This window comes from Halichoerus grypus, chromosome 2 (assembly GCF_964656455.1).
Source record: "Halichoerus grypus chromosome 2, mHalGry1.hap1.1, whole genome shotgun sequence".
NCBI lineage: Eukaryota > Metazoa > Chordata > Mammalia > Carnivora > Phocidae > Halichoerus > Halichoerus grypus.
Window position 1 is genome coordinate 26,940,587 of NC_135713.1, and position 16,799 is coordinate 26,957,385.

At 44.9% G+C, this 16,799-nt stretch overlaps 1 protein-coding gene across 5 annotated transcripts in view; it reads left to right on the forward strand.

Annotated features, from left to right (window-relative positions):
* RAI14 (retinoic acid induced 14) overlaps positions 1 to 16,799 on the forward strand; it is a 140,214-nt gene that overhangs the window by 71,388 nt on the left and 52,027 nt on the right. For 2 of the 5 annotated variants that reach the window (XM_036107437.2, XM_036107439.2), the window contains exons 1-2: positions 13,284 to 13,466; positions 13,598 to 13,728. In XM_036107437.2, the coding sequence (XP_035963330.2) occupies positions 13,299 to 13,466; positions 13,598 to 13,728 (299 nt within the window). In that variant the 5' untranslated portion in view covers positions 13,284 to 13,298. Of the gene's footprint in view, positions 1 to 13,283; positions 13,467 to 13,597; positions 13,729 to 16,799 lie in introns of those variants that run through there. The other 3 variants (XM_078066617.1, XM_078066618.1, XM_078066619.1) reach the window with 2 other exon arrangements.

A 16,799-nucleotide genomic window follows, 5' to 3' on the forward strand; every position in this document is an offset into this window, starting at 1 on the left:
GAGCAGGGAGGCGGACGTGGGGCTCGATCCCAGGACCCAGGGATCATGACCTGAGCCGAAGGCAGCCGCTTAACCGACTGAGCCACCCAGGCGCCCGTACCTTTATTTTAATACCTATAATTAGACAAATATTTTATTAAAAACACCAATAGCTAATGTTTTTAAACTGAAATTTAAGGAATTTAAGACTACTGAAAAGGGTTCATTTTCTTTTTCTAGTATTCTGCTGGAAACTTTTTCGGTAGTGACCTGGCTTCACTCCTGCTTAAACTTTGATCCAGTACTTTCTGTTAACTCGAAATCAGTGGGACCACCTCAATAGTAGGATAATCTTCTGAACTGGCTTATGAAGAGCTCTAAAGGAAAAGGGAAAAAAAAAAGGCTATTGAAATGTCTCTGATAAACAATGATTAATGTCAGAACCTCTCTCCTGGTGCTCTATACCTGTATAGAGTATCTATACCTGTCGATGTGCCCCAGGAGCTTGGTAAAGAGGAGAGCCCCATCTCAAGCGTCTAGCATGATGCCTGGCAAAAGAAAGAACCAAAAGGGTATTGAGCTGAACTGGACTGAATAAAGGCATTGGCCATAGGAATGAAAAGCAGGTCAGTGCAAGGAAACCAGGGAGACAGCCCCAGCAGCTGATGGACTGGAGAGGTGGAGGGAGAGGAGAAGAGCCGCGGCCTATGGCTTGGGTGACCGCACCACTAACCAGGGGCATCGAGGTGAGGGGCTCATCTGAAGGAGGGTGTAGGGAACTTGGTTCAGGCCCTTTTCTCTCTGGGGGGGCATCCTGATTGCCTGTTGATGCTTATTAAGAGTCTTTATGTGCAGAGAGATATGACCATTGATTCACTGTCTTGTCTAGTTCAGCATTTTAACAGATACCAACTTGGTTAATATCAGGCTGGTTTGTCATCTTCATTGTTGTCAGTAATTGTTGAAGAATCATTTTGGCTGAATAGAATCCCATAGAGCATTTTTAAATTTTGCATTCGTATTTTTTCAGAGACTTGGGGGAGTCTAATGTGCGGCCGTGTAGACATGATGCCTGGGCATGATCAGGACCAGAGACCATCCTGATCCTCTACTCTGACCGTTCAGACACTTGAAGTGCACCTAAGCATTTGACTTAAGACTTTGTGGATGAAATCATTTGATCTGTGAAGTCTATCTTGTTCCACTTGGGTAAAGAGCAAAGCTCAGGGGTTGTGGCTGCTTATCAAGCTCAAATACCTGCCAAAAGTACTTATGATGTTTGCTTGAATTCTAGCCACACATGTCTCCAAGCATCTGTGTGCAAGGAAAGCCTTGCTTGGGCCTTGAGATGGTCATTGTTATGCATGTACCTCCCTTTAAGCAGTGAATATTTCTTTCAGTCAATCAAATCCCACTTACGTGTGTGTGTATAATACGTATACCTACACCCACATATATATAATTAACTAATAAACTATATTAAAATCATAAAAGAGCTTACTGCTCAAGGAAGCCTTTGTGTGAACATGCTTGCAAAGTAAATAATCATGCTTTAAATGCTTTTGTAGGACTACAAATTTCATGTCTAATAATACCTGCTTTAGGGGTGGTTCCTGCATTTAAAATGGACTTAGAGCCTGGAATTCCCGGTCAGAGTGTCACCAGACTGCAGTCCTGCCCTCTGGCCCATGCAGCCCACCACACTGTGATCTGGGTTCTGCCTGGCCTTCCTTTGCGTGATGGGCATCTGGGGGAGTGGGGGGCTCGGGTGGGGTGGGGGACAGGACTGAAGTAGAAAGGGCACCGAAGGTCTGGGCTGTGAATTTTGACTCTTTTGCTTTCTGGCCTTATAACTTTGGGTGAGATTCTTCTATTGTCTGGGCCTCAGTTTCCTTGTCAGTTAAATGAGAATGATAATACCCACCTCCTGGGATAGTTTGTTAATTCTTAGGGCTGCTATAACCAATTGCCACACACCGAGTGGCTTTAAATAACCATGAGAAATGTGTTCTCTCACAGATCCGGAGGCTGGAAGTCCAAAATCAAGGTGGCAACAGGGCCATCCGCCCTCTAAAGGCTCCAAGAAGACTCCTTCCTTGGGCGCCTGGGTGGCTCAGTTGGTTAAGCGACTGCCTTCGGCTCAGGTCATGATCCTGGAGTCCCGGGATCGAGTCCCGCATCGGGCTCCCTGCTCAGCAGGGAGTCTGCTTCTCCCTCTGACCCTCCCCCCTCTCATGGGCTCTCTCTCTCTCCTCTCATCCTCTCTCAAATAAATAAATAAAATTAAAAAAAAAAAATTTTTCAAAAAAAAAAAGAAGACTCCTTCCTTGCCTCTTTGGCCCCTGGTGGTTGCCAGCAGTCCTTGCTTAATGGCAGCAAACTCCGATTTGTGTCTCTGGCATTACTTGGCCGCCTTCTCTGTCTCCTCCATGTCTTCATCTCTCTCTGTCCTTGGAAGGACACCTTTCACCAGACTTGGGGCCCACCCTAACCCATGATGACCTCATCTTAACTTGATCACATGTGCGAAGACCCTATTTCAAAATAAGGCTACACTCTGAAGTTCAGGGTGGACATGAGTATTGTGTGAGGACACTATTCAACCCAGTGTAGGTGATTATAGTGACTTAAATCCATTCTTTACGGCACCTGGAAGGGAGGAGCACATAGTAGAAACTCAGCAAATCACAAGAAACCATTTATAAGGTGTGACCCATTCGCTCTCTGACCTCATGATTCCTTTCTCCGTTGCCAGTCACTGCTTTGTGGTTATGCTGGGTCACCCTCATCTCACGTCCTTCACCATCTTTTGGGGACCTCCAGGTTGCTTCCTGATCTTTCTCCAGGATTTCGGTTCGCAGCTCCAATTCTTCCTTTCTGCCATCATTCTGGGAACTCTAACATTCATATAAATGCCTCCTCTGCCAACCTACCTCTGATCTATGGGACTGTGTCCTAGACCTCATTCTTATCCCTGATCCCACAATCTTCCACATACCTGCTCATTGTCACCTCCCGTGCTCTTGATCCCAGACTGTTCGCTTCACCCGTCTTTCCAGTCTTCAGTCATCCAGCGGACTACCCCTTACTCCTGTCCCTCCCAGGGCTTCCAGTGGAAAATCACACAACACTACCAGTTGGTCTATGTACAGAGTTACAATTCCTGCTCTTGGCTGGACTTCCAGGAGTGCTCGAAAACCCCTTTATTCATTTCAAGTGGGTTTCCTTTCTTATCACCCGCCCCCCCAACCCTGAGCTATTGGGAACATTGTTCAAGCTTCTTAGCCCATCACGGACCCTGCACACTTTGCCTCTTGCTTCCCCAAGAAAACAGAAGCCAGAAAACAAATGGACTTCCTCTCCCATGTATCTCTGCTCATCCTCCTCTTCCTCTTTTACTCTCATCTCATGTACAAAGATCAGTCTTCTGCCTGGTTGAATCCTCACTTCCACTCCTCACCCCTTTGTTTCCCTCATTCACTGGCTCCTTTGCTAGCCTCAGGCTATAAACACTGAAATCTTGCTCATTCTCAAAAGTTCCTTCATTTTCCTTTAAATCGAACTTCTTGGGGCACCTGGGTGGCTCAGTCGTTAAGCGTCTGCCTTCAGCTCAGGTCATGATCGCAGGGTTCTGGGATCGAGCCCCGCATCGGGCTCCCTGCTCAGCGGGAAGCCTGCTTCTCCCTCTCCCACTCCCCCTGCTTGTGTTCCAGCTCTTGCTATCTCTGTCTCTGTCAAATAAATAAATAAAATCTTTAAAAAAAAAAAAATCGAACTTCTTTAGCTTTCTCTTCCTGAGAGAACCAGCTATACTGTATAGGGAGTAACTGTACACGTTTCTTAACCGCTCTGTGCCTCAGTTTGCTCATCTGTAAAATGGGCTAATGGTACCTACCTCATAGGATCATTGTTTAAGGTTAAATTATAATGTAGTACGGTTCCTAAGACTATACCTTTTTAGCTATTGTTTAGTAGTAATAGTATCCTCACTGGGCTTTCATAGCACTTAGTTCCTAGCACTGATCTAGCACTGACAAGCAATAATGTAAGTACTTACTGGATGCATTTCTGCTCTCAGAAGTTGTATATTCCTCGGGTGCCTGAGTGGCTCGATCAGTTAAACGTCTGCCTTCGGCTGAGGTCATGATCTCAGGGTCCTGGGATTGAGCCCCTCTTCAGGCTCCCTGCTCAGTGGGGAGCCTGCTTCTCCCTCTCTCTCTCTCCCCCCTCCACCCTCACCAGCCCCTGCTCATGCTCTCTTGCTCTCTCTCAAATTAATAAAATCGTAAAAAAAAAAAAAAAAAGTTATGAACTCTTTTAGAGCTGATATTACTGCATATCCATCTTTTTCTGCCTGGGACTTCACAGAGTATCTGGCCCCTTGCCATCCCCCAAACACCACATAAATGAGTGCTTCAACTCCATTGAATTGGTTGGAATCATTTTTTTCCCCTGAAGGGTAAAGGTGGTTTGACCTATTCCCAGACTTACCTCTGCCCCCATGAGACTGCTTTTACCTCCTGTGGCATAATTTTTAAATACAACGTTTTAACATTGGTCAGCATATTGGAAGAAACGAATTTGGTAGGATTATGGAGACTTTCAATACATTTGTGGACTGCGACAAAGGCAGCAGTGGGAAGGGTTTAATCTATAGTGGCTCCCAAGAAGTAGGGGGAAAACAAAGCTGTTCAACGAACAGCTCTGAATTGAGCCCCTACCATCTGGCAGGCAGTGGGCAGGAGGCCAGGGGTTTAGTGGTGAACAAGACAGATGCTGGCCATTGGCCATGCCCTGGGACTCCTAGTCCGGTGGGAGGTCCGCAGACCGCTAAAGATACTTCAGAAATACTATTTAATTACAGTCGTGCTGAGTGCTGTGGAAGAGAAGGATGAGCGAGCCTAACAAGGGGAACTAACCTGGTCCAGGCGCTAGGGAGAGCTAGGGACAGCAGGAAACATGAGTAGGGTGCCTTGGTGAAGGGGGAAGGGCAGGGAGACCAGGCTGTTTCTGGATGGAGGTGTTTAGAATTATGTGTTATGTCCATGACACAGAATTTAGCGTTTCTGTGGAAAGACCTCAAGAATCACTGACGCAGTCCATTAAGGGAAAGGTGATGGACTTCAGGGTGGATAGCAGAGACGTGTAACCTGCATGTATGAATAATCTGAAGTAAAGATGTAGGGAGAGGGCAAACTCATTTTAGATGAACTTCTTAAGTATTGGTCTGAAGTAACTAACATTGGAAAGCTCTTATGAAACTGCTGGGCTCGGTAAAATGGTGCAGTGTTCATGTCATGATGTACTGGCAACTTTCTTGGTATTCCATGGACTCCAAGGCCTCTCTTGGATCAACTCACTGTTTACTGAATATATCTCATATTTTTCAATCATTGTGTCTCGTCTTCTCTCCATTAACCTAAATATTACTCATTGCAAGGTGTAGTTCATTATCAGTCAAAAAACCTTCCCTATCTGCCTACATGAAAGTTGACCCTCTCTTCTTTTGTGCTGATTCACCACGTGGCTCACTTTATCATTCTCATATCCTGTTTTGTCTTGTTGGCATATTTCTCATATTGCTTTAGTTTATGGAAACTATATGGAAAATTCAGGAAAGACTATGCCAACTATGTAAAAAGCACAAAATAGTTATTGGGTGAATGAATGAATGTAACAGCTATGGAATTTTCTATATAGTCGATGGGAAAATATCGTTTGGGCCTGTAGCTTGCTGGTTTCTTGTCCTCTGTCCTGAAATATGAGGTGTGTGCTCTTTTTTTTTTCTTGGATGGTACTAATCTGAAAACTTCCCAGTGAAAACCCTGTCTCCTTTGTGTAACTTTCATCTTAGACTTACTGATTATATTGGCGAAACAGCCTGCATTTCGTAAACTAGAGGGAGAAATGCAGCATCTCCAAAGATAATCTCTCAAGTAGACTCCTCCAAATGGCTGCCGAGCCATACAACAGGAGCTATGCTAATTGAGGATGATTAGGGTTTTCGTGTCTTTCCTAACAAAAGTCAAAGAAACTCTTTCTCTTCCTAGATCGCTCTGTGCCTCTGGATTATTTTGGTTGACATATTCCAAACTCAAACCTGCCTACTAGCCAGATGTCTGTGACCACTGAGTTTCCACCGGTTTTTCAGTTCCCAGTGATTACACCAGAATAAAAGAAGGTGATGCCATGTCTGGCCAACAGCAGACGTTGCCAGTTGCCAAAGCCCCAGCGTTCATCACGCGGTTGACATGGTGTCTGGAGGCAGGCAAGTCTTTCCAAAGGCCGAGTTTCAAGGGAAAACTCGTAAGCAGGTAGAGTCATTTGGAAATGATTTGATGAATAGGAAACTTATAGGCCAGCCATTGAAAATCTCATTTGTGATAAATTAGCAGGACTGTTTGGAGCTTCCATTGAAGGTAAGGTCTGCCTTTCCCACGTGCTGCCCTTCATAGCTGACACATTACACATGTCTCCGGAGCATGACATATGGCTTCCTGAACTTGCAAATGTGGCCTAAATGTGCTCTGTTGGAAGAGCATCTGTTTAAACAGTCTCCTGGAAAACTGAGCCATGTGCAATAAAATAGTTAATTTCACGTCTGTGAATGTTTTCTCTAAGGCCCTTTAAAATGTTATTTTTAGGAACTACAGTAGAAAATTTGCAAATTTAAATTTGCATGAAGGCATTACCTGCCTCTGAAAAGGTAATGGACCATCAGTCCTAAGCTGTAAATATTAAAGGATTCATAGAGCATGAGTGATGAAGGAACAGTGCGGAAGATCTAAGTCAGTAATAACAGTCACCGTTTTCTGAGTACCTAATACGTGCCAGGCCCTTCACAGACATTACATTTAATTCTCAGAGTAACTTCCAAGGAAGTGAGATCCCTCCCATGTTACAGATAAGGAAATGCCCATAACCTGCTCAAGACCACTTAGGCAGGAGGTGGTGGTGAGCTGGAATTCCAACTCAAAAGCACTAACCTCTGAAGCCGGTCCCTCATTCTACACCAGGAGTTCTTGGCTTTGGCTTATGGATGGACTGGGGATAAGGGTTTAAGCCAGAGACCTTTATGAATTATATGCAAGCTCTTGCAAGTTTGTGCATTATTCTGAGGAGAGTCCCTAACTTCAGCAGATTCTTAAACGGATTTGTGAGACCTCTTCCAGAAGCAGATTTTGGCTCCAGGCTGCCTTCATTTTAGACATGAGGAAATAGCAAGTGAGAACACAAAACGTCCAAAGGCACTTGGCACACTGTTGATTTGACGAGAAAGTGAACCACGAGCCTTCTTTCTAAACTGTGTGTGTGTGTGTGTGCGTGGGTAATAAATCACATCTAGAGATAAGTGCACTTCTGTGGAGCCACTAACCAGGTCACGAACTAGAGCCCAGGACCCTAGAATACTCCCAGGTGTCCCTCCCTCATCAAATGGCATACCCTCCCTTCCAACTACTATTCTGACTTTTAAGGTAACCTCGTCCTTGCTTTTCTTTATAGTTTTACCATCCCGACATGCGTCCCTAAATGATCTGGATTCATCTTCCCTGTTTTCATTTTTGTCTACGTGCAGCATGCTATTGTCTTCTGTGTCTTGTTCTTTCAGCCATATTGTTTTTAGTATCTCTCCAGGTTGTGGTGTGCAGTTGTAGTTTGTTCATTCCATTGCTTGATAGATTGTAATTTATCTTCTGTTATTGGACATTTGATTATTTTTCATTTCTGCCTGTTATGAGCAATGCCTTTGTTAAAATTCTCATACACATCTTAGACACAAGTTGCCCATGCAGCTTGTAGGGAAAGCACAGTATGTATTAAGCTTTTGTGGGAGACAAAATATTTAGTACTATGAGGAATAAGAGAAGAATTCTATTCTTCTCCCACCCCCTTCCTTAATGCTTCTGTGGGTAGCCTTTGCATAGATTCCACTTGTCCCAAAACTTGGACCAAGAATCAGAGAGTGCACTTGAACCTGAGTTCAGGGCGCTGACTGAGATCTCTGGGATCAGAGTCTCTGGGTTGAGGCATGAGACTCTGCACATTTAACCAGTGATTCTCGTGACTGGGAGACACTGGGTTCACCCTGATGAATTGCTAAGACCTGGCTCCTTAGTTATGAGGAGGTTCGGAGAAAGTGTACCCATGATTAAAATATTGGAAAATTGGCTTTAGAATATTTAAGGGAGTAGAAAAGTTAAGGGAGCTGGATTTATTTAGCCTATTTAAAAAAACCCAGAAACATGATTAGATAATTGTTTTCTCATGGAACACTACGTCAAAAACTAATGATGTAATGTATGGTGATTAACATAATAAAATTAAAAAAATAGTTGTTTGCAAAAGAATGAAAGTTTTATAATTGAAAAAAAATTTTGCTAAGATGAGAGATTTAGGTTAATCAAGAGGAGGAAACTCCTGCTAAAATCAGCAACAGATACTGAGCGTTTGTTAGGTACCAGAGGGGTAAGAAATAAAGGCTGTTGTCGTGCCTTCAGGGAGCTGAAGACAGGGAAACAAGCACACATCAGCTCTGGAACAAAGGCCAGGATGCAGTATTTTACTGAGTCTAGACCGTGGGCTTCAGGCAGCTGAGTAGGTGGCCCCCTGGGACACTATGGAGGAGAGAAGCAGAGAGACGTCACCACGAAAGGCGTGAAGAGCCTGCAGGGCTTGAGGTAGGCTTTAGAAGGAAGCCTTTTCGTTGGCGGATGGGATGACAGAGCATTCTAAAGCAGTGTCATCCAATGTTTTTTCTTGTGATTCCCCAGTAAAAATACATATTTTATATCACCACCCAGGATGCATACATAATCAAAAGTTTCATGAAACATTTAACTTTCTTAAATATGGTGCATCTGATGTTTGCTGTTTTTTTCTAACTCATTTTTGTTAAATGTTGGATGAACCCGCTTGCAGGTTGACACCACCATTCTAAGGGGACGAGCCCAGTGTGGAGGCAGAGCTAAGCCGCCCTAGGAGGGAGTGCCATTTAGAGGAGGGGATTTCCATGGGAAGTGGTGAGGGGGGATGGGATATTTGTGTGGTGATGGTCTCTAGAAGCCTTCCCTGAGTATGAGTGAATTACATTGGGTTGTTATGGCAGAATTTCAAACTTCACCTATCATATGATCTACTTCTGACACCAAATGGTTTTCTCTAAACCCACAACCAATCCTCCAACTCTTCCGGCACCAACAAGGTGTCCCAGCAATGCAATTCAGTTCTGCCACTAATGACCTCCAGGTATTGTCAGATCCCACAATTAAGGGCCCAGTCCCACAAAATTGCTCCAATTTCAGATGCCATCTACATCTGGGCCAACTGTACATCTGACCAACGAGCTATGAAGTTGGGGGGTTCCCACAGCCCATGCCTCAGGTTTGATAATTTATGAGATGGGCTTACAGAACTCAGACACTGCTTAGTATTACTAAGTTTATTATAAAGAATACAAATCAGGAACAGCCAAATGGAAGAAAGGCACAGGGCAAGATAGGGGATGTGTGTGTGGGTGCGTACACGCAACGCTTCTACTCCCTCTCCAGCATCATCCTCCCCCCCAGCGCCCCGATGTGTTCACCAACCTGGAAGCTCTCTGAACCCTGTGGTTTCAGAGTGGGTTAAGGCTTTTTATGGAGGTTTCATTATATAGGCATAATGGATTAAATCATTGGCCATTTGCTGATTGACTCAATCTCTAAACCCTCTCCTCTCCCTGGAGGTGGAGTTAGGGCTCAAAGTTCTAACCCTCTAATAATATGGTTAATTCCCTTGGCAACCAGTCCCCATCCTGAAGCTATTTAGGGGCTTCTAGCCACCAGTCATGTCATTAACTCATGTAAGAGGCTTATTATGAATAACAAAAGATACTTTTCAGCCCTATCACTCAGGAAATTCATGGATTTTAGAAGCTCTAGTGCTAGGAACCAGGGACAGAACCAAATCTATAATTCTCATATCACAATATCACAACCTATTTATCTGACCAACCCTACTGTGAGTCAGTAAATTGGGCAAGATAACTTTTTAAGATTCCTTTTGATGCTTGGTTTCAAATTAGTACCACTTAGCAGAGGGATAGAGGTGGATGAGAAGAATTTGCTTCTAGATTCTCAGTAGAGCACTGACATTAAAAGTATTTATTAAACATCTGTTTTATCTCATCTTGTGGATGGCCATGGAATTTTTGGTATGGAATGTAGCACTGGGTAGAATGGTTTTATGGGAGAAAATACAAGGACGATCCCCATGAACGGGTTTAGGAGAGGAAGGTGATAGCACCTTGAAAGCCAAGCTTTCTGGAAGAAACATGGTACGGCCCGTTGTGCATATCAGAACTACTTACAAGTATCACCAGCCGCCTGACCCAGGACTAGAGAGCTCAGTCACATTAGCATCACCTCCTTATGAGCGCTGGCCAGCAGTCTGGGTAATGTCATTTCAGAATCTGGATTCCTGGGTTAGAGCAAGGACAAATTGAGATCCTTCTTGTCCCCCACTTTTAGCATACTTGGGAGAATTTTAAGAGTAAACTCTTACTTTTCTCTCATTTCCCAACCAATGGTCTATGTTCTCCCCCAGTTTCTTCCTCAGGTTTGCTCCTGCCTTCCCGATTTGTTCTGAACTGTTCTCTTGGCTCGGATTCTAAGGCCAGTATGTATAGCACTGATCCGTTTCCTGTATAGCACCCATCTGTTTCCTTCCTGCTGCTGACTGTGAACCCCATCTGCAGCGCACAGGTTGAATGGTGGTGTGGATTATTTATTAAATCTTTGTGTGTAGTGTGGTGTAGCTGTGTTCTTTCCACCTCATCCGTTCTAACAGGAGAGTAACTTTGGGCCTGCAATGAGGAGAAACTAGATGAAAGAATTTTAGATCTCAAGGGATGTGCCATTGACCTTGTCCTCCAGAGGGTGGGGGGGGGGGGCTCTTTCTTGCTGTGTCCTCTAGAAACTGAACTCCCTAAATATCCACATGTAACTAATTTCAGGGAATCCCTACAACCAGATTTTTCTCTACCCGAGTTCAGTGCCTTAGCGGCACTGAAAAGGAAAATCCTTTCATGTGGCCTTTCTTCGCTTAAGTACTTTCAGTCGTATCCTCTGAGGTTTAATATCCTTTTGATCTTCCCAATCCAGTTTTAAGTTGGTCAGTTTAAATTAGGGAAGGACTTAAAGACAACACTAATAATGTGGCTTTGGGATAATGTAGATAGGAACCATTGGTCCTGAATGTACTTTGATGAATTTTTTGTTTTGTTTTGGCTTGTTAAATGCTGTCTGAGGGAAATAAATTTCACTCTGTTTCTTGGTGTTTGCTACGTTTCGTTCTTAGGTAAAGCTTCCTATTCTACCAACAAATGCTTGTGCTTGAGGCAGTATATGTATTGTGTTCTTCTGCAATAGGAAACATGATTTGTCATTGAAGATAAAACCTAATGTCGTCTTTGTGACTGTACTGATAGTTGAAGAGGTGTGGGTGACATTGGCATGGACACATTCTTAACTTATTAAAAATATTTAGAGAGCTGCTTTGTTCTGTATGATAGCCTCTAGCTACTGGCTCTGGAAGTCTAAAATTAACAATTCGATTCCTTAGTCATACAAGCCACATTTCCAGTGCTCAGTAGCCGTATGTGGCTAATGTGATAATGACCATTTGGGCCAGATAATTCTTTGCTGGGGTGTGGGTGGGGGTGGGGAGCTGTCCTATGCATTGCAGAATGTTTAGCAGCACCCCTGGCCCCACCTACTAGAGGCCAGGAGCATCTAGTCATAACAATCAAAAATGTCTGTAGAGATTGCCAAATGTCCGCTGAGGAACAAAATCATCCCTGGGTGAGGATAACTTGCCTAGTTTGTCGAGTGCAGATATAAAACATTTCCATGAACAAAGACAATACTGTTCTACAATCATCTCCAGCAAAGTTTGGTTGGGGGACATTTTATAGATTAAGCATTTTTGAGCTTTAGAGGAATCAGAGTAGTCATCTGGTCCAAAGCCTCGGGAAACTGAGGCGCTTGAGAGGTTTGGGTGACTTAAGGTCCATAGCATGGAAGTATCAATCTAGACTGCTAGATTTCTGGCTCATGCAGCCTAGAGGACAGACTTCTGATTTTCATTTCAACCTATCTCCTCATTTCTGTGTTCTCGCACTCAGTGATGGCTCTGGGGAGGAGGGAGTCCTAAGAAATGGGAGTGGTCCTGTCCTGAGCCTCAAAGCAAATTTCTCACCTTAACCCTGTGCACCTCTATTTTACTCCCGCATGGCCTGTGGCTTTCTCTAAGGCCCTGCCTCTAGGCTGCAGTTGGAGGGGTGCCTGGGACATCTTGTAGACCCACCTTTGTGTATCAGAAGGTGGAGCCCTATGGGGTTTCCCAGTTCCATCAGTGCAGAGAGTTTGGGAACACGCTCCTCGGGCTGTGGAAGGTTGTAGTCCTGTAAAATTTCCCTCTTGTTAACTGTTAAATTTCCAGTGTCTCTGTCAGCTTCCATGCAGTGGTCCATGGCCAAGCCTTTAAAATGAAATGCCTGGCGGTTTTTAATCTTCAGAGGTCTCAAGGAAGCAGAGAGCCCTGCAGAAAGTTTTGGAGAGGGAGAAGGAATCTTTCTAAGGGTGTTGGTATCCACAGCGGGAGGGGCCAGAAAGTGGGCTTAGCTAGGAGAGGTCTGGAGGGTAGGCAGGCCTGCAGAGTGACCCAGGGGCCCCAGGATGTGCCCCAGGATCTTTTCTCCCTGAATTAATCCTGTATACCTCTCCATGACTCTTCTTCAATCGCTGATTTTATTCCCTTCTCTGTTCCAAAACCTTCAGTGGCTCACTGCTGCCTTTTCACATGCGAAACTTCTTGGCCTTCTACTCAAGGCCCATTTGCTCTTGCATGGAGACCTCCTCTTTTCCTTTGTAAGAGTAAAAACCAATTTTTATGCACATGAAAGCTTTATTGTGACTGTGGTTCACAGAATGATTCTGTCGGGCTGGGGGTTGGCAGTGGTGGAGGTCTTTGCTCAAAGCTGTTTGATGTTCAATAGCTCGCTCAGGAAGAAGTTTTGTTTCTGATGATACTTTGTTGAGTCGGTAGCCCAGACAACTACTTAAAATCATTATGCAGCTCAAAAATCAGGGCCCAGGGAACAGGCCAGAAAGAGGGGCCGTGAAAGCAGGCGAAGAGTTGTGTGTAAATAAAACCTCAAGTCACCTTGAGCTCTGGGCCAGTTTGGTTCTGTAACACTGTGGGCCCAGTGAGCTGTGGCCCCGGGTCAAAGGCCAGTATCCTGAGGAGCCAGCTGTCAGAGTTTAGCTGGAAACAAGCTAATGTGTAAACTTGCCTCGAAGTCTTTTCGAGTGGCTTCATTTTCCCAGCTTCACCGAAAAGAAGTGACTTTATTTCAGAGTTTGCTGACCAGCTGCTGTTCCATTGAACTGTTGATGTTTTCCTTTGGGAAACCGGTCTTCTTGAGTGTCTCCATGGTGAAGGGGAAGGTATCTGATTTGGGGGCAGGTTTTGATTTTAGTGACAGGAGGGTGGAGCCCGGGAGGACCGGGGTCCTGCCGGTCAGTGTGACTGTGGCCACCGTTGTTCACTAGCTCTGCATCTCCCCTTTGCTCCACAGACCAACGAGTGGAACAAGAATGACGACCGGCTGCTACAGGCTGTGGAGAATGGAGATGCCGAGAAGGTGGCCTCCCTGCTGGGCAAGAAGGGGGCCAGTGCCACCAAGCAGGACAGCGAGGGCAAGACCGCGTAAGCTCAAAAGATTGGTTTCTAACTGGAGCGATTCTGGCTTCTCGAGAGTGTTCTCTGGAGTCCTTGGGATCCACAAGGGGAACTTCACAAATGCCTTGAAGGAGACTTTGTGAAATTACTGTCCTCCCCCATTCCTACCCCTCACGTTAAGATGTGTAAGAGGATATTTTCATCTGGTTCCTGTCTCTTCAAGTTCCAAATTGCACACTGACCTTTACCTTGGGTGGCTATATTTGTTTTTAGGTGTAAGCAAAGATTACACCAGAGACGAAATAGCACCAGGATTGCAACCAGTTGATAGGTAGGAAAGGAATTCTGTCCTACATTCGAAACAGCATAGAAGAGGGTAATTTTTTTCATAACCCTCAAACCTTACTATTTATATTGTTATTTTTTTAAAACCCCTTCCTTAATGTAGATCAGTAATTACATGAATAGCGTGAATTTTGCATTATAATTTGCCATTTGTGGTACTCTTGCCCGCCATAATTAGAATTATAGATTTGAGTGTGTGTGTGTGTGTGTGTGTGTGTGTGTGTGTGTGTGTGTGTGTGTGTTTGTATCTGTATCCATCCTTACTCTGGTCATATTGTAGAGAGATCATTGACTTTGTAGCTAAATAGACTTCTAATCTGGACTTCATCACTTATGAATTATGTAGTCTTTTTTTTTTTTTTTCAAGATTTTATTTACGTATTTGACAGAGACAGACACAGCGAGAGAGGGAACACAAGCAGGGGGAGTGGGAGAGGGAGAAGCAGGCTTCCCGCTGAGCAGGGAGCCCGATGTGGGACTCGATCCCAGGACCCTGGGATCATGACCTGAGCCGAAGGCAGACGCTTAATGACTGAGCCACCCAGGTGCCCCGAATTGTGTAGTCTTTGAATCTTAATTTATTCCATTTAAATTGGAGATGATAATATTTAACCACGAGGATAGTTAGGAATATAAAACAAGATCCTGACTTTGGTTAGGCGCCTCCAGAAGCGGGTTCTGAGACAAAGATTTGAGTGTGAGCTGTTTCTCTGGCCAGTGCTCCCAGGAGCACACAGGAAAGGCCTGAACCCACGTGGTTTGTTACTGATGGGCTACTGCTGTGGGCGGCTGGAACCCAGTCTCGCTAAGACCTCTGGGAGTCTCTTTAGACTCAGAGGAGGGGTTGGCCAACTCTGGCCCGCAGTCTGTCTTTGTAAATGAAGTTTCAGTGGGATGGAGCCAAATCCATTTATTTACACTAGCCTTGGCTACTTCTGCACTGGAAAGGCAGATTTGAGGAGTTGAGGCAAAGACTATGGCTTACAAATCCTAACATATTAACTCTCTGGCCTCTTGCAGAACTAGTTTTCTTACCCCAGGTTTAAAGTATGCCTCAAAGTTATCTGACCCAAGGGGTAAGGAAACTGGGGTATCTATTCCTAATCACTTGTCCCTCCAAGGTTGAGTGCTGCTCCCAGGACCCATAATGCTCATGGGCAGAACAGGTCCAAGAGGTTATGAAAGGGGCACCTGTAGCTATAGATAGCATAGGTAAAGAGCTCGCAGTGGCCCCCAGTAGGTACTTGATAAATCCAGTTCCCTTTCCTTCTTATCCTAAACGAGTGGTTCTTAGTCCTGGCAGCTCCTGCCTGAGAATCACCTGGGGTACTTTAAAAACATATTGATGCCATGAGCACTTCAGATGTTCAGAAACATTTTGTCTATGCAAAGGCCCAGGAATCAATATTTTTATTATCTTTTTATTTATTTATGTATTTGTTTATTTTTAGATTTTATTATTTGACACAGAGAGAGAGAGCACAAGCAGGGGGAGCAGCAGAGGGAGAGGGAGAAACAGACTCCCCGCTGAGCAAGGTACTGGATTTGGGCCTCCATCCCAGGACCCTGGGATCATGACCTGAGCCAAAGGCAGATGCTTAACCAACTGAGCCACCCAGGTGCCCTGGGAATCCATATTTTTTAAAGCATCCCATGTAGGTTTGACCAGAGGGAACCATCATCTAGAAACTGGATTGACTCGGGGCTCCTGGGTGGCTCAGTCGTTAAGCATCTGCCTTTGGCTCAGGTCATGATCCCAGGGTCCTGGGGTCGAGCCCCGCATCGGGCTCCCTGCTCAGCGGGAAGCCTGCTTCTCCCTCTCCCACTCCCCCTGCTTGTGTTCCCTCTCTCGCTGTGTCTCTCTCTGTCAAATAAATAAATAAAATCTTTAAAAAAAAAAAAAAAAAAAAAGAAACTGGATTGACTCTAGGTTGATTGATTGATAGATAGTGAGAATAAAGGGCAAATTTTCAGGACAAGATTGAGCATCACATTTTAGCAAATTCTGTCAATGAAACTCTCTTTCTGGAACCCACTGAATCCCATAGCATAGACACTAGTTCTATTGTTTGGGGAGCCACAAGATAGCCTACAGAGCTATGCTCTGTCTAGGGAGCAGGCTAGTTCATATGCAAGGGGAAGAGGGAAGTGTTCTCACTCAGATTAGAGTCTGGTCCTCTAGGGGCCGGGCTGGTCCTCTCTGCCAAAGCCCCCAGGTTGAGCTCCCCACCATCAGCCTCTTTGACATCCCAACTTTGCAGAGGCCGGTCTCTTGGGTGTGGGGTCCGGGGCCATAATCCTGGTGGATTCTGACATGGGAGGCAGATGTCTAATATCAGGTGGGCTTTAGTTGTTGCCTAATAATCGTGTTGAGTGAGTTGCCTACCCAACCTTATATAATTCTTAGTTCTTAACCGTCTTTCAGTCTAGATTGTAATTTCCTTGACAAAGGGACTGTTACCTTCTAGTTCATCCCTATAATTAAATCATCTAGCCCACTGCTCAGCTTATAGATACTCAAAAAATATTTTTCGAATGCATTAATTACCCTTTTCCCAGGATGCCGCACTTGGAGTCAGTGCTTTCTGAGCCACAGTGGCAGAGACCACGCTCCTAAACCTGCCATGAGATTTTTGGTGGGGGACTGCTTCTTGTCCCACTCTAGAGCTCTCTGGGCTCCTGCCGCTCGCAGCTCAGCTTGGCAGATGCCTGCACAAGACAGCCTTTTACAGCCCTCCCAGAGAGGTGGGAGC